Below are 17,325 nucleotides of genomic sequence, written 5' to 3' on the forward strand. Positions count from 1 at the left end.
TTTTGTGCTCCAGAAGGTTACTAGTTAGGTTACTAGACAGCAAATGTTCTGGAACACTGATATGCTGGGTGTATTGCTACAAAGATTATTATTTACTCTGTAGGTTGTCTGAACAATAAGTGAGTCTCTTGGTTTTAATTGATGGCTTATTTGCATAGTCATAATAGGTTCATAATTTAATTCTCTTGCCAAGAAGTGTCTTCTATTGTCAGGGAGTGTGCCTGGAGACAGTGACTGCTCTGTAGTTGAGAACTATTTTAGTTCCCCTCTCATTTTGAGCAGAAGGTGAACAAATTAATTATTTCCCTGATCTTTAATGTGGTATCCACAAGAGGAAGTTAAGAGAATGAATGGTCTCAAGCTCCAGGCACTGGAACAAGAGAAAAGATTGCTGGGCTAGGCTGTAGGCTTCCAGCAAGAGCATGGTCTTCTTGCTAGTCGTTCTTACTTCTGTCATTTGTCTGTCCTGTGTTTGGCTGAAAACTTTTCTACAGATATTTAGCTCATGTGGTCTTCTGTCGTTAAAGAAAGTTCAGCATGTAGGTGTGCTTAATGAACATAACTGGAGTCCATATTCTCCTTGTCTTTTTCAGTCTTCTGAAATTACATGTCCCTGCCAACAATTAGAAGCGCAGCCTTTAAACGTTTGTGGGCACAAGGGAGTGAGTTCTGGAAAGAAATTAGTTAATCTGTGCCTTACCATTTGCTGCAGTATCTGCTGGTGAGGGGCCTGGAACACAAACCCAGTGAGGAGAGGCTGAGGGAGCTGGGGGTGTGCAGCCTGCAGAAGAGGAGGCTCAGGGCAGACCTCATTGCTGTCTACTACTACCTGAAGGGAGGCTGTAGCCAGATGGTGTTGGTCTCTTCTGCCAGGCAACCAGCAAGAGAATAAGGGGACACAGTCTTAAGTTGTGCCAGGGGAGGTCTAGGCTGGATGTTAGGAGGAAGTTGTTGCCAGAGAGAGTGATTGGCATTGGAATGGGCTGCCCAGGGAGGTGGTGGAGTCACCGTTGCTGGAGGTGTTGAAGCAAAGCCTGGCTGAGGCACTTAGTGCCGTAGTCTGTTTGATTGACTAGGGCTGGGTGCTAGGTTGGCCTGGATGATCTTGGAGGTCTCTTCCAACCTGGTTGATTCTATGATTCTAAACTGATACAGTTTTAAAATGATACACAAACTGTTGCAAGAGTAATTCTTCCCCTTTTCCAACTTCCTCCCCATGGGAGGGAGGTGGTTGAGGCCCCATCCCTGGAGGTGTTTAAGGCCAGGCTGGTTGAGGCTCTGGCCAGCCTGATCTAAGATAGGGTGCCCCTGCCCATGGCAGGGGGGCTTGAACTATGTGATTCTTGTGGTCCCTTCCAACCCTGACTGATTCTATGATTCTTTTCTTTTTACACTGGGAGAAGTGAGAATGGGGATGTTTATAGATATACAAATACCAGTCTCATAGAGGAGTAATTAGTTGTTTATCCTTGTACCATTTCCTTCTACTGCCCAACATTATGGCCGTGCAGCCAACTCCATCTATACTTTCTGTTTAACACCCTAAAAATCCACTAATTTTTCCTAAGTGCTTTTAGAGAAAGAAAATTGGTCATAGCAGGGAGCTGAACAAATTCTTGAAACGATTCCAAATTTCTGAGAGATGGAAATGAATCTCTACTCTCATTCCTGTGAGGTTTTTTATGGAAATGAATACCAAGATGCAAGTGATATACCAAATACCTGTAGATACTTGTGCCTCCTGGATTCTGCATGCCTTCAGTAGAGACTGAAAACAGCAGAAGTAGATAAAGAAAGGTAGATATAGAGATTTTATTTCTCTTTGTCCTGTTTGCCTCAATGCTAGTGGAGGTCATCATGTCATAGAATCATAGAATCAACCAGGTTGGAAGAGACCTCCAAAATCATCCAGTCCAACCTAGCACCCAGCCCTAGCCAGTCAACCAGACCATGGCACTAAGTGCCTCAGCCAGGCTTTTCTTGAAGACCTCAAGGGACGGTGCCTCCACCACCTCCCTGGGCAGCCCATTCCAATGCCAATCACTCTCTCTGTGAAGAACTTCCTCCTAACATCCAGCCTATACTTACCCCAGCACAACTTGAGACTGTGTCCCCTTGTTCTCTTGCTGGTTGCCTGGCAGAAGAGACCAACTCCCACCTGGCTGCAGCCTCCCTTCAGGTAGTTGTAGACAGCAATGAGGTCCCCCCTGAGCCTCCTCTTCTCCAGGCTAAACAACCTCAGCTCCCTCAGCCTCTCCTCATAGGGTTTGTATCTGGCTGTCCTCACTTGGAAAGTCCTGGTTGCCTTGCTGGTTTTATTCATTTTGACCTCAAATTCTCCCAGTGAAATGCAGCAGCTAAAATAAAAGTAGTAACATTTTGTCTGTTGTCTGAACAGGATTATTATTTGATTATTTTTGTTCCCAGTGGAATTTACCTCTTGCAAATGTCAATCCAGATGGGATTGCTTTGAGTTGGGCTGGCCATTTCCAGAAGAGGCAGAGAAGGTGTCCTCTCCAGCAAGCCTGAGTTGAGCTTTGGTGGAGGAGCTATGCTGTGGCTGGAGCAAAGCCATCCTCCACATTTCTGTGCTGTCAGGGAGGGCAGCATCCAGTCTCTCACAGAATCATTTTACTGTGCCATCTGCTGGATTGCTGTTTACAATGCAACGACAGCCGAGTGTAAATACATAGATGGTACATAGGGGAACCACCCTTGTGGTTCGATTTCTTCAGTGTGGACAACTGAGATCTTAGGGTTGCTCAGGTGGGCTTTAAGATTCAGAATACCTTGTGACACACAGGACTGACTGTGTCTTCACATCTGGTCTTATTCAAAGGCCCTGTTCAGAAATCAGTGCTGAGAATAAGTTTTGGAGAGGAAGTTATAGTAAAAGCTTAAGCACAGTGGTAGAAAGATGTGCAAGGGAGCAAATCAGCATTCAGGCTAAAGGTTCTGTTCCTTACAGCTAATTGGTATTTGAGGGGGAAGGGTGGGATAACAGCAAATGTGTGTTTGCCACACCACAAACCACTTTCTGTGGGTTAGTGTCTCTGCAGACTTGCTGTGCAGTGTGCTTGCTCCCCGTTCCTTGAGGCATGCAGTGCACCCATGGCTTTTGGTTAACTTTTGCCTAGCAGTCCAGCTGACGTGGCTGGGCCACACTGGGGACTCCAGTGGTGGATATGGGCATGGGGTGCCACTGCCTTCCTCTCCTCACACACTCTTTGTGTCCTGGCTTTTCCTTCTCCCTGGATCATTGTTTGGCAGGGAGGAATGGCTCTTTGTCAGCCCTTCATGTGTTCCTTTCAGGCTTCCTCCAGGTATTTACATTTTCTCCCTCCAAAACTGCCTGTGTTCTGATTCACTTGATGATGTTTGCTTTCTCATCTCTTTTCAGACTTGGGCTGGCTTAAGAGCCGTCTACTACATCATCTCTGCTTGTATGTTTCTCTCGCTCCTTCATCACTCATTCAGTCCAAAGATCCTTGGTTCCCTCAGCTTTAATCCTCTGTCCACTCTTCCTCTCTGGGTCCTCTACACTAATCTTCTTCAAAAAGGGAAAAGCTCACAGGAACAAAAATGACGATGAGGACAAACAAGAAGTCAGTGACCTTACTCTTCTGGAAGACATTGCAAGACTTTTCTTTACTCCCTTGTCCTTCTTTCTTCATCCTCTTAAAAGGCATGGGGTATCTCTAGGTATTCCTCAACAATATATTCAGCTTGTTAGGCTGGAATCAGTTCAGCACAGTGGGATTGTAGAAGGCCTATAGGAAATAGGGGCACAAATTGCATGTGGCCCTGAGCCATTCCAGGTATTTTTTTTTCCTCCTGACCATCTGTGTTTTTTCTGTTGAGCTTTACTTACCCTTTTGGCAGGGATTTTTTAAAGACTGTTTAGTGCTCACTTGTTCCTATGCTTTACCCACATCGGCTTACAAGTCCAGCTGAGCTCATGTGGCTACATACGAAGGTACTTTTAAGTCCATGATGGTTTAGGTGTTCCCCACCCCCACACACACTTAAGAAATCACCCAGACTGGACTCAGCTGAGATGGAAATTAGAATAGAGCTTTATATTTACAGCTTAGCACAAGATACAAGCAGGTATTTACAATACATACAGCTATAGACAGCAATATACAAGTTTAAGAAGTAATACAGAAACACAGCAGCCCTCTCAGAAACCTGAGTCCCCAGGAGGGGCTCCCAACCACCCTTATGCCTTCTCCCCACTCCTCTACCTTATTCCAGGCTTTGCCTTACATTCAAGGTGAGTTTGGAGAATCGGCCAGGGGGGTTAGGAAGCAGATAGATTAGTCACACAGCATGTCAGGGAGAGAAGTGCAGCCAAAGCCAGAGAGCAACTCTGTTATCCACATGTTCTTGTTTTTAATCCATCTCAGCAAGCCTATGAGTGAAGCAGACATCAGCATTGTTTCCTTTTCACAGCCTAGCATCTAATTCCTCTCAATAAAATAGCCTAGCTAGGCTCAAAGTAGCACAAAGTCAAAACAAATTGCTTGTCTGCTTTTGAGTAAGCTATTACCATAGCTCAAGAGAGTGAGTTTGGTAGCAAGAAATGAAAAGGCGGCCAAGAGCTGGGTTCCCTCTTGCTCTCTGTACATCTTTCCAGACTCCCTCTTCTCTAGAGGCAGAAGTGCCTGTGATAGTCTGGTAGCAGGTGGAGGTGAGCCTGATGCACTTCACTTCAAGTGCAATGGTAAGTGTATGGTGGAATAATGAGAACCTGCCTGCCTGGCACTAACAAATTGGTACCAGCCTCAGTGAGAGCTGGGAGTCAGGGGAGGCTTGGATGACGTCTTGCTACACTTAGTTCTCTAACCCCCACACATTTATCTGGCAGCATTATGTTAAAGCTGATAATCTTTTTAAACTCACTGAGTTTCATTTGTATGGGCATACTGTCTTTACATCTCCATTTAGACTCTAGTGATGTTTTTTTCATCAGCAGCGACTGTAGTAGCATGAACAGAGGTTTTATCCTGTATCAGTAACTTCCTCTGCCATCTTTCCTTCATTCATGCAGAGAGAGAACATGAATTGATGTGACACGAACCACAATGTTAAGTTTATCTTCTTTTAGCTCTTTTTTTCTCTTTTATCTCTTTTTTTCTCTTTTATCTCTTTTTTTCTCTAGTTTATTAATTTCTCTAACTTTCTGTATTAGTTTCTACCACCTAATTTGCAAAATCAATAAACCTATCATTTGAGATGCATTTCTGTTCAATGTCTATAATACATATAGCTGACCCCTTATTGTGGCCTTCCAGGATCTGAAGGGGGCCTACAAAAAAAGCTGGGGAGGGACTTTTTAGGCTATCAGGGAGTGACAGGACTAGGGGGAATGGAGCAAAGCTGGAGGTGGGGAGAGTCAGGCTGGGCATAAGGAGGAAGTTGTTGAGCATGAGAGTGGTGAGAGGCTGGACTGGGTTGCGCAGGGAGGTGGTTGAGGCCCCATGGCTGGAGGTGTTTAAGGCCAGGCTGGATGAGGCTCTGGCCAGCCTGCTCTAGGGTAGGATGTCTCTGCCCATGGCAGGGGGTTGTTGGAACTAGGTGGTCCTTGTGCTCCCTTTCAACCCTGACTGATTCTATGACTCTGTGACATTCAAGCAACAGAATTTCAAAACGATTCTGCTGAAGAGTGGAAGTATTTAACATTCTGATTAGAGCACTCACTTCTCTGCATTAATTTGAAAGGCTGTATTAATACTACCACACTACAGATTACACAGGGTTATTTAGGGTTACATTGTGTTGTCTCCTAGGACAATATTTAACTAGTCAAAAAAATCCCGGCTCTTTTTCTCATCTTATTTAGTCTTCTTTTGATGAGAACACTTCTTTTCCTCCTTCCATTAATAATAGAATCATAGAATCAACCAGGTCAGAAGAGACCTCCAAGATCATCCAGCACCCAGCCCTATCCAGTCAACTAGACCATGGCACTAAGTGCCCCATTGAGTCTTCTCTTGAAGACCTCCAGGGACAGTGACTCCACCACCTCCCTGGGCAGCCCATTCCAATGCCAATCATTCTCTCTGCCAACAACTTCCTCCTAACATCCAGCCTAGACCTACCCTGGCACAACTTGAGACTGTGTCCCCTTGTTCTATGCTGGTTGCCTGGCAGAAGAGGCCACCCCCCACCTGGCTACAATGACCCTTCAGGTAGTTGTAGACAGCAATGAGGTCTGCCCTGAGCCTCCTCTTCTGCAGGCTGCACACCCCCAGCTCCCTCAGCCTCTCCTCACAGGATTTGTGTTCCAGGCCTTTCACCAGCTTTGTTGCCCTTCTCTGGACACATTTGCTGCCTCTGCATAGCTTTGCTAATGTATTCAGTATTTTGCTCAATGCATTTTCTCTTCAGCTTTTTAAACACTATGGAATTAGCTGAGGAGGGTGGTTAAGACCTTTATTCCCATTATTTGGGCTTTTTCAAAGGTGCCATTAGCACACTCTTTGACTTCTTTTCTTCTTTCTTACAGAAGTATATCTAACAACTCTTAAGGCAACTGGACTGTCCCACTAAATGGTATCTCCTTTAGTGTGCAGACAATTAAGGAAAGTTACTGCATTTTCATGACACCAACACAGTGCAATAACCTTCAAAGATCAATTTCTTAAAATCTTCCCCAGTGGTTTGCTCTGAGTATTTTGAAATAGTTTATTTTATATCAAGATCCATGGAATGAGATGTATGAGGAAGAGGAAATTCAATGGAAGTAAAGACTATCACTGAAAATTAAACGAGGTCTAGTTGATTGGATAGGGCTGGGTGCTAGGTTGGACTGGATGATCTTGGTGGTCTCTTCCAACCTGGTTGATTCTATGATTTGAGAAAAGCACAGCAAATGTGAAAATAAATCTTAGGAAATGAATAGTAAGGAGCAAAACTAACCAGGTTGTATTGACTAGCATTAAGCTCCACTAGACGCTTTCCATTTCCACTGGGTCATAGCTGGAGCTGAGTTTACACAATGCAGATAGGAACATCTGTGGTGAGCATTCTTCAGCATATGCTGTTTGCATTGTTTTAATGATCTGAAATTTGAAATAATTTTTTTAAGTAAATAAATGGTGGTAATGTATGTGAACTTGTGCTAGTTTGAGCCTAGCTGGGATATTTTGGGGAGAAAAATTAGATGACAGGCTGTGAAAAGGAAAATGATGGTGATGTCTGCTGCACTCATAGGCTTGCTGTGATGTATCAAAACAAGAACACAAACATAGATAAGGGAGTTTGCTCCCTCTGGCTTTGAGCTGTGCTTCTCTTCTGTCTAACTAATCTGTCTGTTTCCTAACTCAAATGGCCAATCCTCCAAACTCACCTTGAATATAAGGCAAAGTCTGGGGTAAGGTAGAGGAGTGGGAAGAAAGTGGAAGGGTGGTTGGGAGCCCCTGCTGAGGACTCAGGTTTCTGGGAGGGCTGTTGTGTTTCTATACTACTTTTTAACTTGTCTGTTTCTGTCTGTAACTGTATAGATTGTAAATATCTGCTTGGATATTGTGCTAAGCTGTAAATATAAAGCTCCATTCTTTAATTTCCAGCAGCTGAGTTTAGTCTAGGTGATCTTCTTAAGTGTGTGTGGGTAGGACAGGGAACACCCAAACCATCACAAAACTCAACCTTTGCACAGTGTTTTAAATTTGCCCATTTAATTTGTGCTCTTAATTAGCTCTATCAGTAAAAAGGAATAGCAATAGTCAAAATCAGTCAATCTTTTGGCAATGTTGGCAGTTGTTATCCAAAAGTGTTCATAGGTTCAGCCCTCACTTTGCATTGGAATTTCAGGCATATTACATTTTGGCACTCTGGTGAGTAGAGCCACTGTCTTCAGAAGGCAGCTACCAATTGCAAAGCTCTGGTGTAGATTTAGGCAGGGTTTAATTTTATCCTTAAACTGATGCTCAGTTTCAGAAATACATAAACTCCATGATATCAGGATGGGGTCTGCAGCTTAACCTTTCTTGACTAGATGTGAAATATTAGCTGTGCTACCTTGATGATGCTTTGGGAGGGCTTAGTGGGGAGGGTGCTCCTGAGTAATGCAGACTTGAAAACTGCATCATCATATGTTGAGAGTTATATTTGTCTCCAAAAGTGCATTGACATAACCTGCAACAATTGATTTGTTAATTCTTTTTAGATGGAATTGATAAAAAACATAAGCACTGCTGAGCAGCCCTATTTATTCACTAGACATGTTCACTTCCTCAACTTCTCAAGGTAAGGCATCTTTTCAGTCAAAATCCTTGTTCACTGATTTCTGCCAGCTGTAATTCACAGAACATGTTCCCTGCTTTTTGGTTTTTGTACACATAAATAGTACAATATTGTGGTTGGTTTTTTTTTCACCTTCTCCTTTCTGGCACTGGAAATCACAGGTGGAAGATGGGGTGGGGTTGTTCCCTATGCTTTCTTTGCTTTACAATAGCATGTTTGTGGAAAGCCAGGATGTTATAGTGTGCCGTTGCCTCCAAGGTGGTCTTGGTTTGCCACGTGTTCAGCCAATGCGCATGAGATGGTAACTTGAGTCTTTAAACTGTGCACTCATGCTTTAAAATGGAAAGCACATTCTGAATGTTTTATCTCTGCATAGCCAGATACTGATATGAGACTGATAATTCCACCAAGTTAATTAATTTTGTACCTGGAATCACTGCACACCAGCTTAATTTTTGTTCTGGGAAAAGAGTCCCCCTTCCATGGGATACAGAAGTATTCATGAACCATGCAGAGAGGTTATGCTCTGGATCACAGGAGTGTAGTTCCTTTTGGCAGCTATTTAAAAGTGTGCCTCAAGACTCTAGAGACATTTATAGCATGGAATGTGAAGAAAATTGAATTTGGATGACACTTCTGAGGGATTTTTGGAAGGACACGAATGTGTGAATGCCAGTTAGCATGTAGCCAGGATGCAGAGGTTAGAGCTGACTGCAGATTGCCCAGGCTGCAGATTTAATTTGGAAGTTGTATTTGAGAACCTGTGCTACTATGTTGGACTCCTCACTTTTAGGTTAGAACAGGTTTTGTAGAAGTGTGAATTTTCTGCAGATCTTTACAAGAGCTTGCCTAGCTTCCCAGCATCTGGTTTACATGGTAATGTCAATCTATGTCCTTTGAATGTATAGCTTCAGGCATGGGTAGACAGTGTAGCAAGAAGTAGTAATGTGGGGGTGAGGGGAGCTAGTATTTGGGCTTGGATTTTTAGAATATAAAGTACTTTGAGCAACTGGAAGTTCACTTGATACATAACTGGGGCATGATTTAATTACATGAAAATCAAAAGGGTTCAAGTTCTGATCTTCTGTGCTCTCTATTCTGATTCCATGAGAGTTCCTTTTCTAGTGTGTAGACTAGAACTGACTAGAATAGGATTTCATATATTTAGTAAATGATCTCCTCTCTCTGCTTAAATACAAAATTAAAAAGGTAGCCCAGCCCTGAGGGCCAAAGGGATGTGGCTTGGTTAATCTGCTCTTTCAGAGGTGGTGTACAGCCAGGCAGATGTGGCTTGGTTAACCTGCTCTTTCAGGGGTGGTATGCAGCCAGGCAGATGTGGCTTGGTTAACCTGCTCTTTCAGAGGTGGTATACAGCCAGGCAGATGTGGCTTGGTTAACCTGCTCTTTCAGAGGTGGTGTGCAGCCAGGCAGATGTGGCTTGGTTAACCTGCTCTTTCAGAGGTGGTGTGCAGCCAGGCAGATGTGGCTTGGTTAACCTGCTCTTTCAGAGGTGGTGTGCAGCCAGGCAGATGTGGCTTGGTTAACCTGCTCTTTCAGAGGTGGTATACAGCCAGGCAGATGTGGCTTGGTTAACCTGCTCTTTCAGAGGTGGTGTGCAGCCAGGCAGATGTGGCTTGGTTAACCTGCTCTTTCAGAGGTGGTGTACAGCCAGGCAGATGTGGCTTGGTTAACCTGCTCTTTCAGAGGTGGTGTACAGCCAGGCAGATGTGGCTTGGTTAACCTGCTCTTTCAGAGGTGGTGTGCAGCCAGGCAGATGTGGCTTGGTTAACCTGCTCTTTCAGAGGTGGTGTACAGCCAAGCAGATGCATGAGAAAAAGATGAACACCATTACCTTTTGCTCTTCCTGAGGTCTTGTTTTCTGTGTGTGAGGTAAATCATTGCTGCATAGATAATGTTTCTTCCATCGTTTATCTGTGAGGTGACATTACTCTAGATTTGTCTTCCAATACCAATTTGTGAAAGCACACAACAGTTGTATAGAATGTGTATAAGCATTTGCACCTTCTTTTTTTGGACTGCTTCTTGCAGACCTGAAGAAGGTATGTATTTGTGTCACTGAAAGAGTTCTTGGTTTAACTAGCAGCTGTCAAGCAGTGAAAAGGCTGATGTGTCTTTTAAATGAGGCGCTGAGATGTGTTGGCATTGCTTACTATTGGTCTAGCATTTCCTGCTGTTTTCTCATTAATTAAAATGTTTTGAGAGTTGTAGTCATTAGTTTAAAAATGTATTGATGGTATTGATGGATTGTGCATGTGATGGTTTGGGTGTTCCCTGCCCCCACCACACTTTGGAAATCACCCAGACTAGACTCAGCCGGCTCTGGAAATTGAATGAAGCTTATATTTACAGCTTAGCAGAACATGCAAGCTGATATTTACAGTCTATACAGTTATAGACAGAAATAGACAAGGTAAAAGGTAATACAGAAACACAACAGCCCTCCCAGAAACCTGAATCCCCAGGAGGGGCTCCCAACTGCCCTTCCACCTTCTCCCACTCCTCTCAACCTTACCCCAGTCCCAAGGAAGAATGGAGGTTCAGCCAAGGGGTTAGGAAGCAGAGTGGATTAGTCAATGAGACAGCAGAGAGGCTAGAGAGAAATGCAGCTCAGCCAGTTCCCCAGCAGAAGTGCCTTTTCTATGTTTGGATTCTTGTTCTTGTATCATTCAGCAAGCCTGTGAGTGAAGTAGACATCATTCTGTTTTCCTTGGCACAGCCTGTAGTCTAGTTCTTCTCACCAAAACATTCTAGCTAGCTTCAAACTAGCACAATACATAACAGTGAAATAGCCTGTTGAATATTTTCTGTATTCCTTAATTTCAATTAAGGACTTTTAAAACTGATTATGTAGGCATTTCAAGAACATGATTGAAATGCACATTATGAATAATACATTTAGTATTTTAGGTTTTGGAAACTATTCCTCTGTAGACCATCTCTAATGGATAGCTAAGCTGAAATTGTCTACAGAATACAGTTCTTCCCATTTGCCTCAGCATTTCTGCAAGCTCAACTTAAAAGCCATGCAGTACACTAAAAACCAGAAGAATGAGGGTCAGTGTATCAGAGTGGTGTTTTCTGATTGACAGTTGAAAACCTTAGTAACTTGCCATGAGCAGCCTGCACAGTGGTGAGTGGGACACAACTGGGGAGTCTCAACAGCAGACTCTGGGCAGCTTCAGATCTATAAAAGCTCAAAGTCCAGCTTGAAGAACTCTGCTTTGGTGAACAGGAAGAGATGAGGCTTGCTGCATGCTGTTGTAGTGGAACTGTTTTTTGAAATCAGAAGTTTTTGCAAGGGCAACCATTCTGGGTATTACCTGAGCCCAGACTTGCTTCTCTAGGCATTTGATATATTTGAAACCAAACTTCTGTTTACAGGAAGGGGATGCTTTGTTCTTGTTCCTGTCTGCCTCGATCTGGCAGGCAGGTAGGAGATAGAAGGCATATTCTCTTTGCTGCTCTTTTAGTAACCTCAGAGGTCACTGAGACAAAAGGAATCTATTCTGCTTGCCTTGCAATTCTCTGCTTGAGCTTTTTGAGGTCTGTAGGTATTGCATTAAGCTGTTCAGAGCATATCACCAAAATACTAGAGAAGCAGGGAAAACAAAAGCAGAATTGTGCAAAACAGCAACTGCTTTGCTTGTACTTATTGGGACTGCTCATTTTCCCAAAGAGTAGTAAGAAAAATAGACTTGTTTTTTCTTTAACATCACTGATGTGAGTAGCAGCAATGACAAATCACTTGGATTTCCCTCTGCATCCTGCACCTGCTTATAAACCTGTCAACACTTATGTCTTCCTGCTTATTCACAAAAGCACCAAGCCATTTACTTAGAGTTGTTTCCAAATGAAAAAAGACAGCAACTATATCTTCTTTCCAGGAAAAATCTGTAGTGGAAGTGAGCTAAGCCTTCAGCATTGCATTTGAGTACAAGCATGTTTCTGAGGCACCAATAGTTTTGCTGAGCAGAGTTGCAGTACAGGCTGCCCAGGGGGGTTGTGGCATCTCGCTCACTGGAGATACTCAAGACCCATCTGGATGTGTTCCTGTGTGATCTGGTACAGCTGATGCTGCTCTGGCAGGGGACTTGGGCTAGATAACCTTTAGATCCCCTAACATTCTGTGATTCAATTCTTAATTCATCCTGACCTGAATGCTTACCAGAGCCATTTTCCCCCTTGTGTTTTAACTGTTTGAAGAGTGCCTACTGGTTCAGCTAAATAAACAAGGGATTCATTTACTTGCTTTAGTCTTCATCTTACAGTTCAGTACTATCTTTTCTCAATCCAAGGTAGTCTGGAGAGGCAGACAAAAAGACAAATCTGAAAAGGACACATGGAAGCAAATATTAAGTGATTGTTTACAGACATTAACTACAGCTTCAAACAGAATACTAAAAATTGAGTTTCTTGCTCTTCTTTGATGTGAGTTTCTGCATAGCATTTGTCATGGGTAAGCCTTTATGCCCAGTGGTTTGCAGCATTTGTTCCTAGTGTCTCCAGTGCAGCTAGGGCTAGCTTAGGAGACAGCCCAGTGGCTTGAAAGAGTTGCAGCTCCATCTAGTCCATGTTGGGACCATTTCTTTTGGAGAAGGTTGTGCTGTTTATTGAATTCTCTTTATGACTTCTGATAAGCTTATTGAATTCTCCTTGTGATTCCAGAGTGAGGCTTTTCATTATGGCTCTGTGATCATTGTCCCCTTTATCCTAAATGCTGTATTGATCTCTCCATACTTAGCTTTCTTCTAATAACCCTACTTGGAAATATTCTTTAATGTAGAGGTATTTACATGCTTTTTGGTTTCATACTGGCTGTTGCTACTGGGAGTAGCCCAGCATGGGATTTTCTTGCTCTTCATTGGAGGAAAAAAAAAGGGTATTTCTGAGAAGTCTTCCATGAATGCACTCAGGCTGTGTTTGAAGGCATGGTGCACACTACCTCTGCCATCAACTTGGGCATTTGGTTCCAGTTGTCATTCAGCCTTACTGTCAAATTCTTGTGGCTGATTTCTTGTGTTGATTTCTCTGGCTTTTGCACCTTGACTGAACTGGGGTTTTTTTCCCTGATGTTTCTCCCCATGCATCTGTCTGCCACTGCCATCTCCAAACACCTTTTGCTCTTCCTTTTGAAGAAGAGTCCCACTCTCTGTGCTTCACAGGTACTCTCAAGCTTTTTGCCAGTGGCTCTTTTTCTCATCCACTTAATAACTCTGGGACTCTTCTCCAAAACTTCTCCAGTAGATCCATAGTCATTATTCAGCGTGAGCATCAAAACTGTGCTCTAGACCTGTATCAGCCTCACTGCTACTGCAAGGTAAAAAACCTTTCTGTTCACCATGCTTATACCTTATAAAGCTGCAATTGCACCAGACCAGTTTAGGCTTTCAGAAAGAGTTCTTCTTCCAATGTGTTTCTAGTTTGTTGTTTCCAAGGATGCCACTTCCCATTCTATAGAAATGGCCTTTGTTTCTCACTCCTAAATGTATTAACTGATGGGAAAACATTAGGAAGATGAAGTAAGCAAAATTGCTAGCTACTGCCATGGATATTGTGAAGTGGATTCTATGACCTGTGCTCTGCCTCTGGGGCAAAGGCATCCACCTCCACTTGTGCACAGCTCAGGAGATTTGCTTCTCCACTGGGATGTGAGCCCCAAAAGGGCATGCTGCAGGACCAAGGTGACAGCTATCATGTATCTTTCCCATGTGGAATGGTTTAGGTTGGAAGGGACCTCAAAGCTCAGCCAGTTCCAACCCCCTGCCATAGGCAGGGGCACCTCCCACTAGAACAGGTAGCTTAAGGCCTCATCCAGCTTGGCCTTGAACACCTCCAGGTAGGTTGTGGAGCACAGAATCACCCAATGTGATCAAGATCACATTGGGTGATTCTGTGCTCCGCAACCTCCCTGGGCAACCTGTGCCAGTGTCTCACCACCCTCACTGTCAAGAACTTCTTCCTAACATCCAGTTTCAGTCTTCCCTCTGCCAGTTCAAACCCATTACCCCTTGTCCTGTCATTACAAGCCCTTGTCAGTAGTCTGTCTCCAGCGTTCCTATAGTCCCCTTCAGATAGTGGAAGGCCACTCCAAGGTTTCCTCAAAGCCTTCTCTTCTCCAGGCCACAAAGCCCCAACTCTCTCAGCCTGTCCTCATAGCAGAGCTGCTGCAGCCCTCTGAGCATCTTGGTGGCCTCCTCTGGACTCGCTCTAAGAGTTCCATGACCTTCTTGTGCTGGGGGGCTCCAGAACTGCATACAGGACTCCAGATGGGATCTGAGGAGAGCAGAGCAAAGGGGCAGAATACAATTCCAATTTCTTTTCAAAGTTAGTGATGCAGGTATTTAACAATAATTATGGGAGCCATTAAACTTCTGGTAAGTAATCAGTACTCAAAAACTGATCATTCTTTAGTCTCTTTCTGAATTGAAGCTTGTCTACTAATGCTGCTGGGAAAAGTCTGCAATGTTAATCAGCGTTAGACTGCAGAAGCTGTTAAGAACTGGATTAACCCACAGGGACACAAAAAGCTGCTTCAGGATCTCTGCAGGTTGTAGTCTGAGCTTATCATAAATACCACTTGTCATCTGTTTATGTAGCCTGAGAGAAAATGAAGCGGGAAGAAGCTTCAAGTTTGTGGAAAAGTCCCACTTGACCTCTTAGTAATCCTCTGTTGAATGAAGTAACTCTAACAGTATTTGGGCAGCCAGTCAAGATGCTCGGTGTGTGCTCCAAGTGTCACTGATTTCAGAGAGGCAGGAAGAACATTTGCAGGAATGCACAGGGGGTGGTGAGGCCACAGTTCTGGGTTAGGAGGGATCAGGGATGGGGAGGATTGTGCAACCACCGCTTTGGATGTGGGAAGGCAGCTTTCTTCCCTCTGACACCGAACTGTTGGCTTCTGAGCATGCACTTACAGAGCACAGGTTGGGGAGCTTGGCCACTGCTTTTTGTCTCAGGGCAAGTGACCACTACAGGGGAACGTGTGAAAGACATAGAAAATGTGCCTATGTCTGCAAATGGTAAGTGGCTTTTGCTTGCTTAAAGGCTGGCTAATTAAGGTCAGGGTAAAGTCACAGGAGGGACAAGCATTAAAAAGGCCACCCAGAGAGAAGCAAGCTTTTTTATGTCCCACTGAAGCCATGAATTCATCACTCTCTGGAGAATTACAGGCCACAGGGGAATGGTCTCTTTAACATTTCCTATGGTGTGGTAAGGAGACGCAGAGATGAAACACAGATGCAATTTAATCTTACATTTTAATTAGCCTTACAATTCAGTTCAGTATATCATGGTTGTTCAAAGCCAGGGTGATTTATCACCCACCATTAGCATGTGAGGGGTCATCCTTTCTGTGCTGTCAGGCTGCTGCCTTCCTCTTCAGCTGCAGTTTAGTATTTACTGCATGTATTTGGTATATGTGTGCATGTGCCTGAGGGGTAGGGCCAACACTGTCCTGTTAGTGTCATTTTCTGAGGAAGTAAGACTCAGGGAGCAGTTCCAGCTGTTCTGCATGCCTTTCCCATTTTTCCCCATGTCTAATCCCTCAGTAATTTATGAACCCACTGACCACTTTCAAATCAAATCTGAAAGGCCAGTAGAAGACTGTGTCCAGTTCTGGGCTCCTCAATCCAAAAGAGATGGTGAGGTACTGGAACATGGCCAGAGAAGGACGACGAAGCTGGTGAGGGGCCTGGAGCACAGCCCTGTGAGGAGAGGCTGAGGGAGCTGGGGGTGTGCAGCCTGCAGAAGAGGAGGCTCAGGGCTGACCTCATTGCTGTCTACAACTACCTGAAGGGAGGTAGGTGGGATTGGTCTCTTCTGCCAGGCAACCAGCAAGAGAACAAGGGGACACAGTCTTAAGTTGTGGTGGGAGAGGTCTAGGCTGGATGTTAGGAGGAAGTTCTTCCCAGAGAGAGTGATTGGCATTGGAATGGGCTGCCCAGGGAGGTGGTGGAGTCGCCGTGCCTGGAGGCGTTCAAGAAAAGCCTGGATGGGGCACTTAGTGCCATGGTCTAGGTGATTGGGCAGGTCTGGGTGATAGGTTGTCCTGGAGAAGCTTGGAGATCTCTTCCAACGTGTTTGATTCTGTGATTCTATAATTTGAAGACTCTCAGAGGCAACTGTGCTGCTGCAGCTAACATCCGCAAAAGGGCAAGCCAAGTACAACAGAGCCGCAGGACCTTCTGCTGGGATACAGCCAGCAGCCACCTCATTGTGTCCTGCTCTGATGCCAGCCCAGCTCTGCTGTCCCTCATACTTGATACATGAGAGATGTAGGGGGGCTGGTTTTGGGGAGAAGAAGACCTGTTGGGTCTTCTGCTTAAAATCCACATAAGTGTTTCTGGTTTTCTGTTATTCATCAGCAGAGTTGATGTGTAAGATTTTTGTACTTCAAAAAGTTGGACAGTTTTTAAATCACTTTTTTAAACAGGCACCATGGCCAGCATTAGCTAACCAAAATTAGCAAGTCAGGCTGCTATAGCCACAGTGTCACATAGAATCATAGAATCAACCAGGTTGGAAGAGACCTCCAAGACCATCCAGTCCAACCTAGCACCCAGCCCTAGCCAGTCAACCAGACCATGGCACTAAGTGCCTCAGCCAGGCTTTTGTTGAACACCTCTGGGGACGGTGACTCCACCACCTCCCTGGGCAGCTTGGATGTTGAGAGATCCTTTAGTTTTGAGTGCTTCTAAAAACACATTTTGTGCCTATTACAGTCTATACATGCATTTTTGAGTTGGGATTCACCTGAAGGTTAGCACTCAGCGTTCAAATCAGTTGCTTAAACAGCTTTGCATCTGACATGAAATTATGCCTTAGCTGATCTTTGCAAAGATGGAAGGTAGACTGCTGGTCAGGTTAGACACTTTGCTTCAACTCTGACCTGATTGCTGAATTACTGGTAGCAGTAAATCACATGCTGTGTGAAGGCAGACACAGACAAAGAGAGATTCAAACTGGATAACCCCCAAATTAAACTTCATTTCATATTTTCAGGGTCGATTTTTGTTGTTATTCCTCAGTTTTGTGGGCTTTCTCATGCAGAAGCTT

The 17,325-nt window shown here is 44.2% G+C and overlaps 1 protein-coding gene across 1 annotated transcript in view; it reads left to right on the plus strand.

Annotated features, from left to right (window-relative positions):
* UST (uronyl 2-sulfotransferase) overlaps nt 1–17,325 on the plus strand; it is a 178,722-nt gene that overhangs the window by 88,878 nt on the left and 72,519 nt on the right. The window contains exon 4 of the mRNA XM_064158284.1: nt 8,174–8,253. Coding sequence (XP_064014354.1) covers nt 8,174–8,253 — 80 coding nt within the window. The remainder of the gene's footprint in view (nt 1–8,173; nt 8,254–17,325) is intronic.

The sequence above is a fragment of the Pogoniulus pusillus genome, chromosome 18 (assembly GCF_015220805.1).
Source record: "Pogoniulus pusillus isolate bPogPus1 chromosome 18, bPogPus1.pri, whole genome shotgun sequence".
Taxonomy (NCBI): domain Eukaryota; kingdom Metazoa; phylum Chordata; class Aves; order Piciformes; family Lybiidae; genus Pogoniulus; species Pogoniulus pusillus.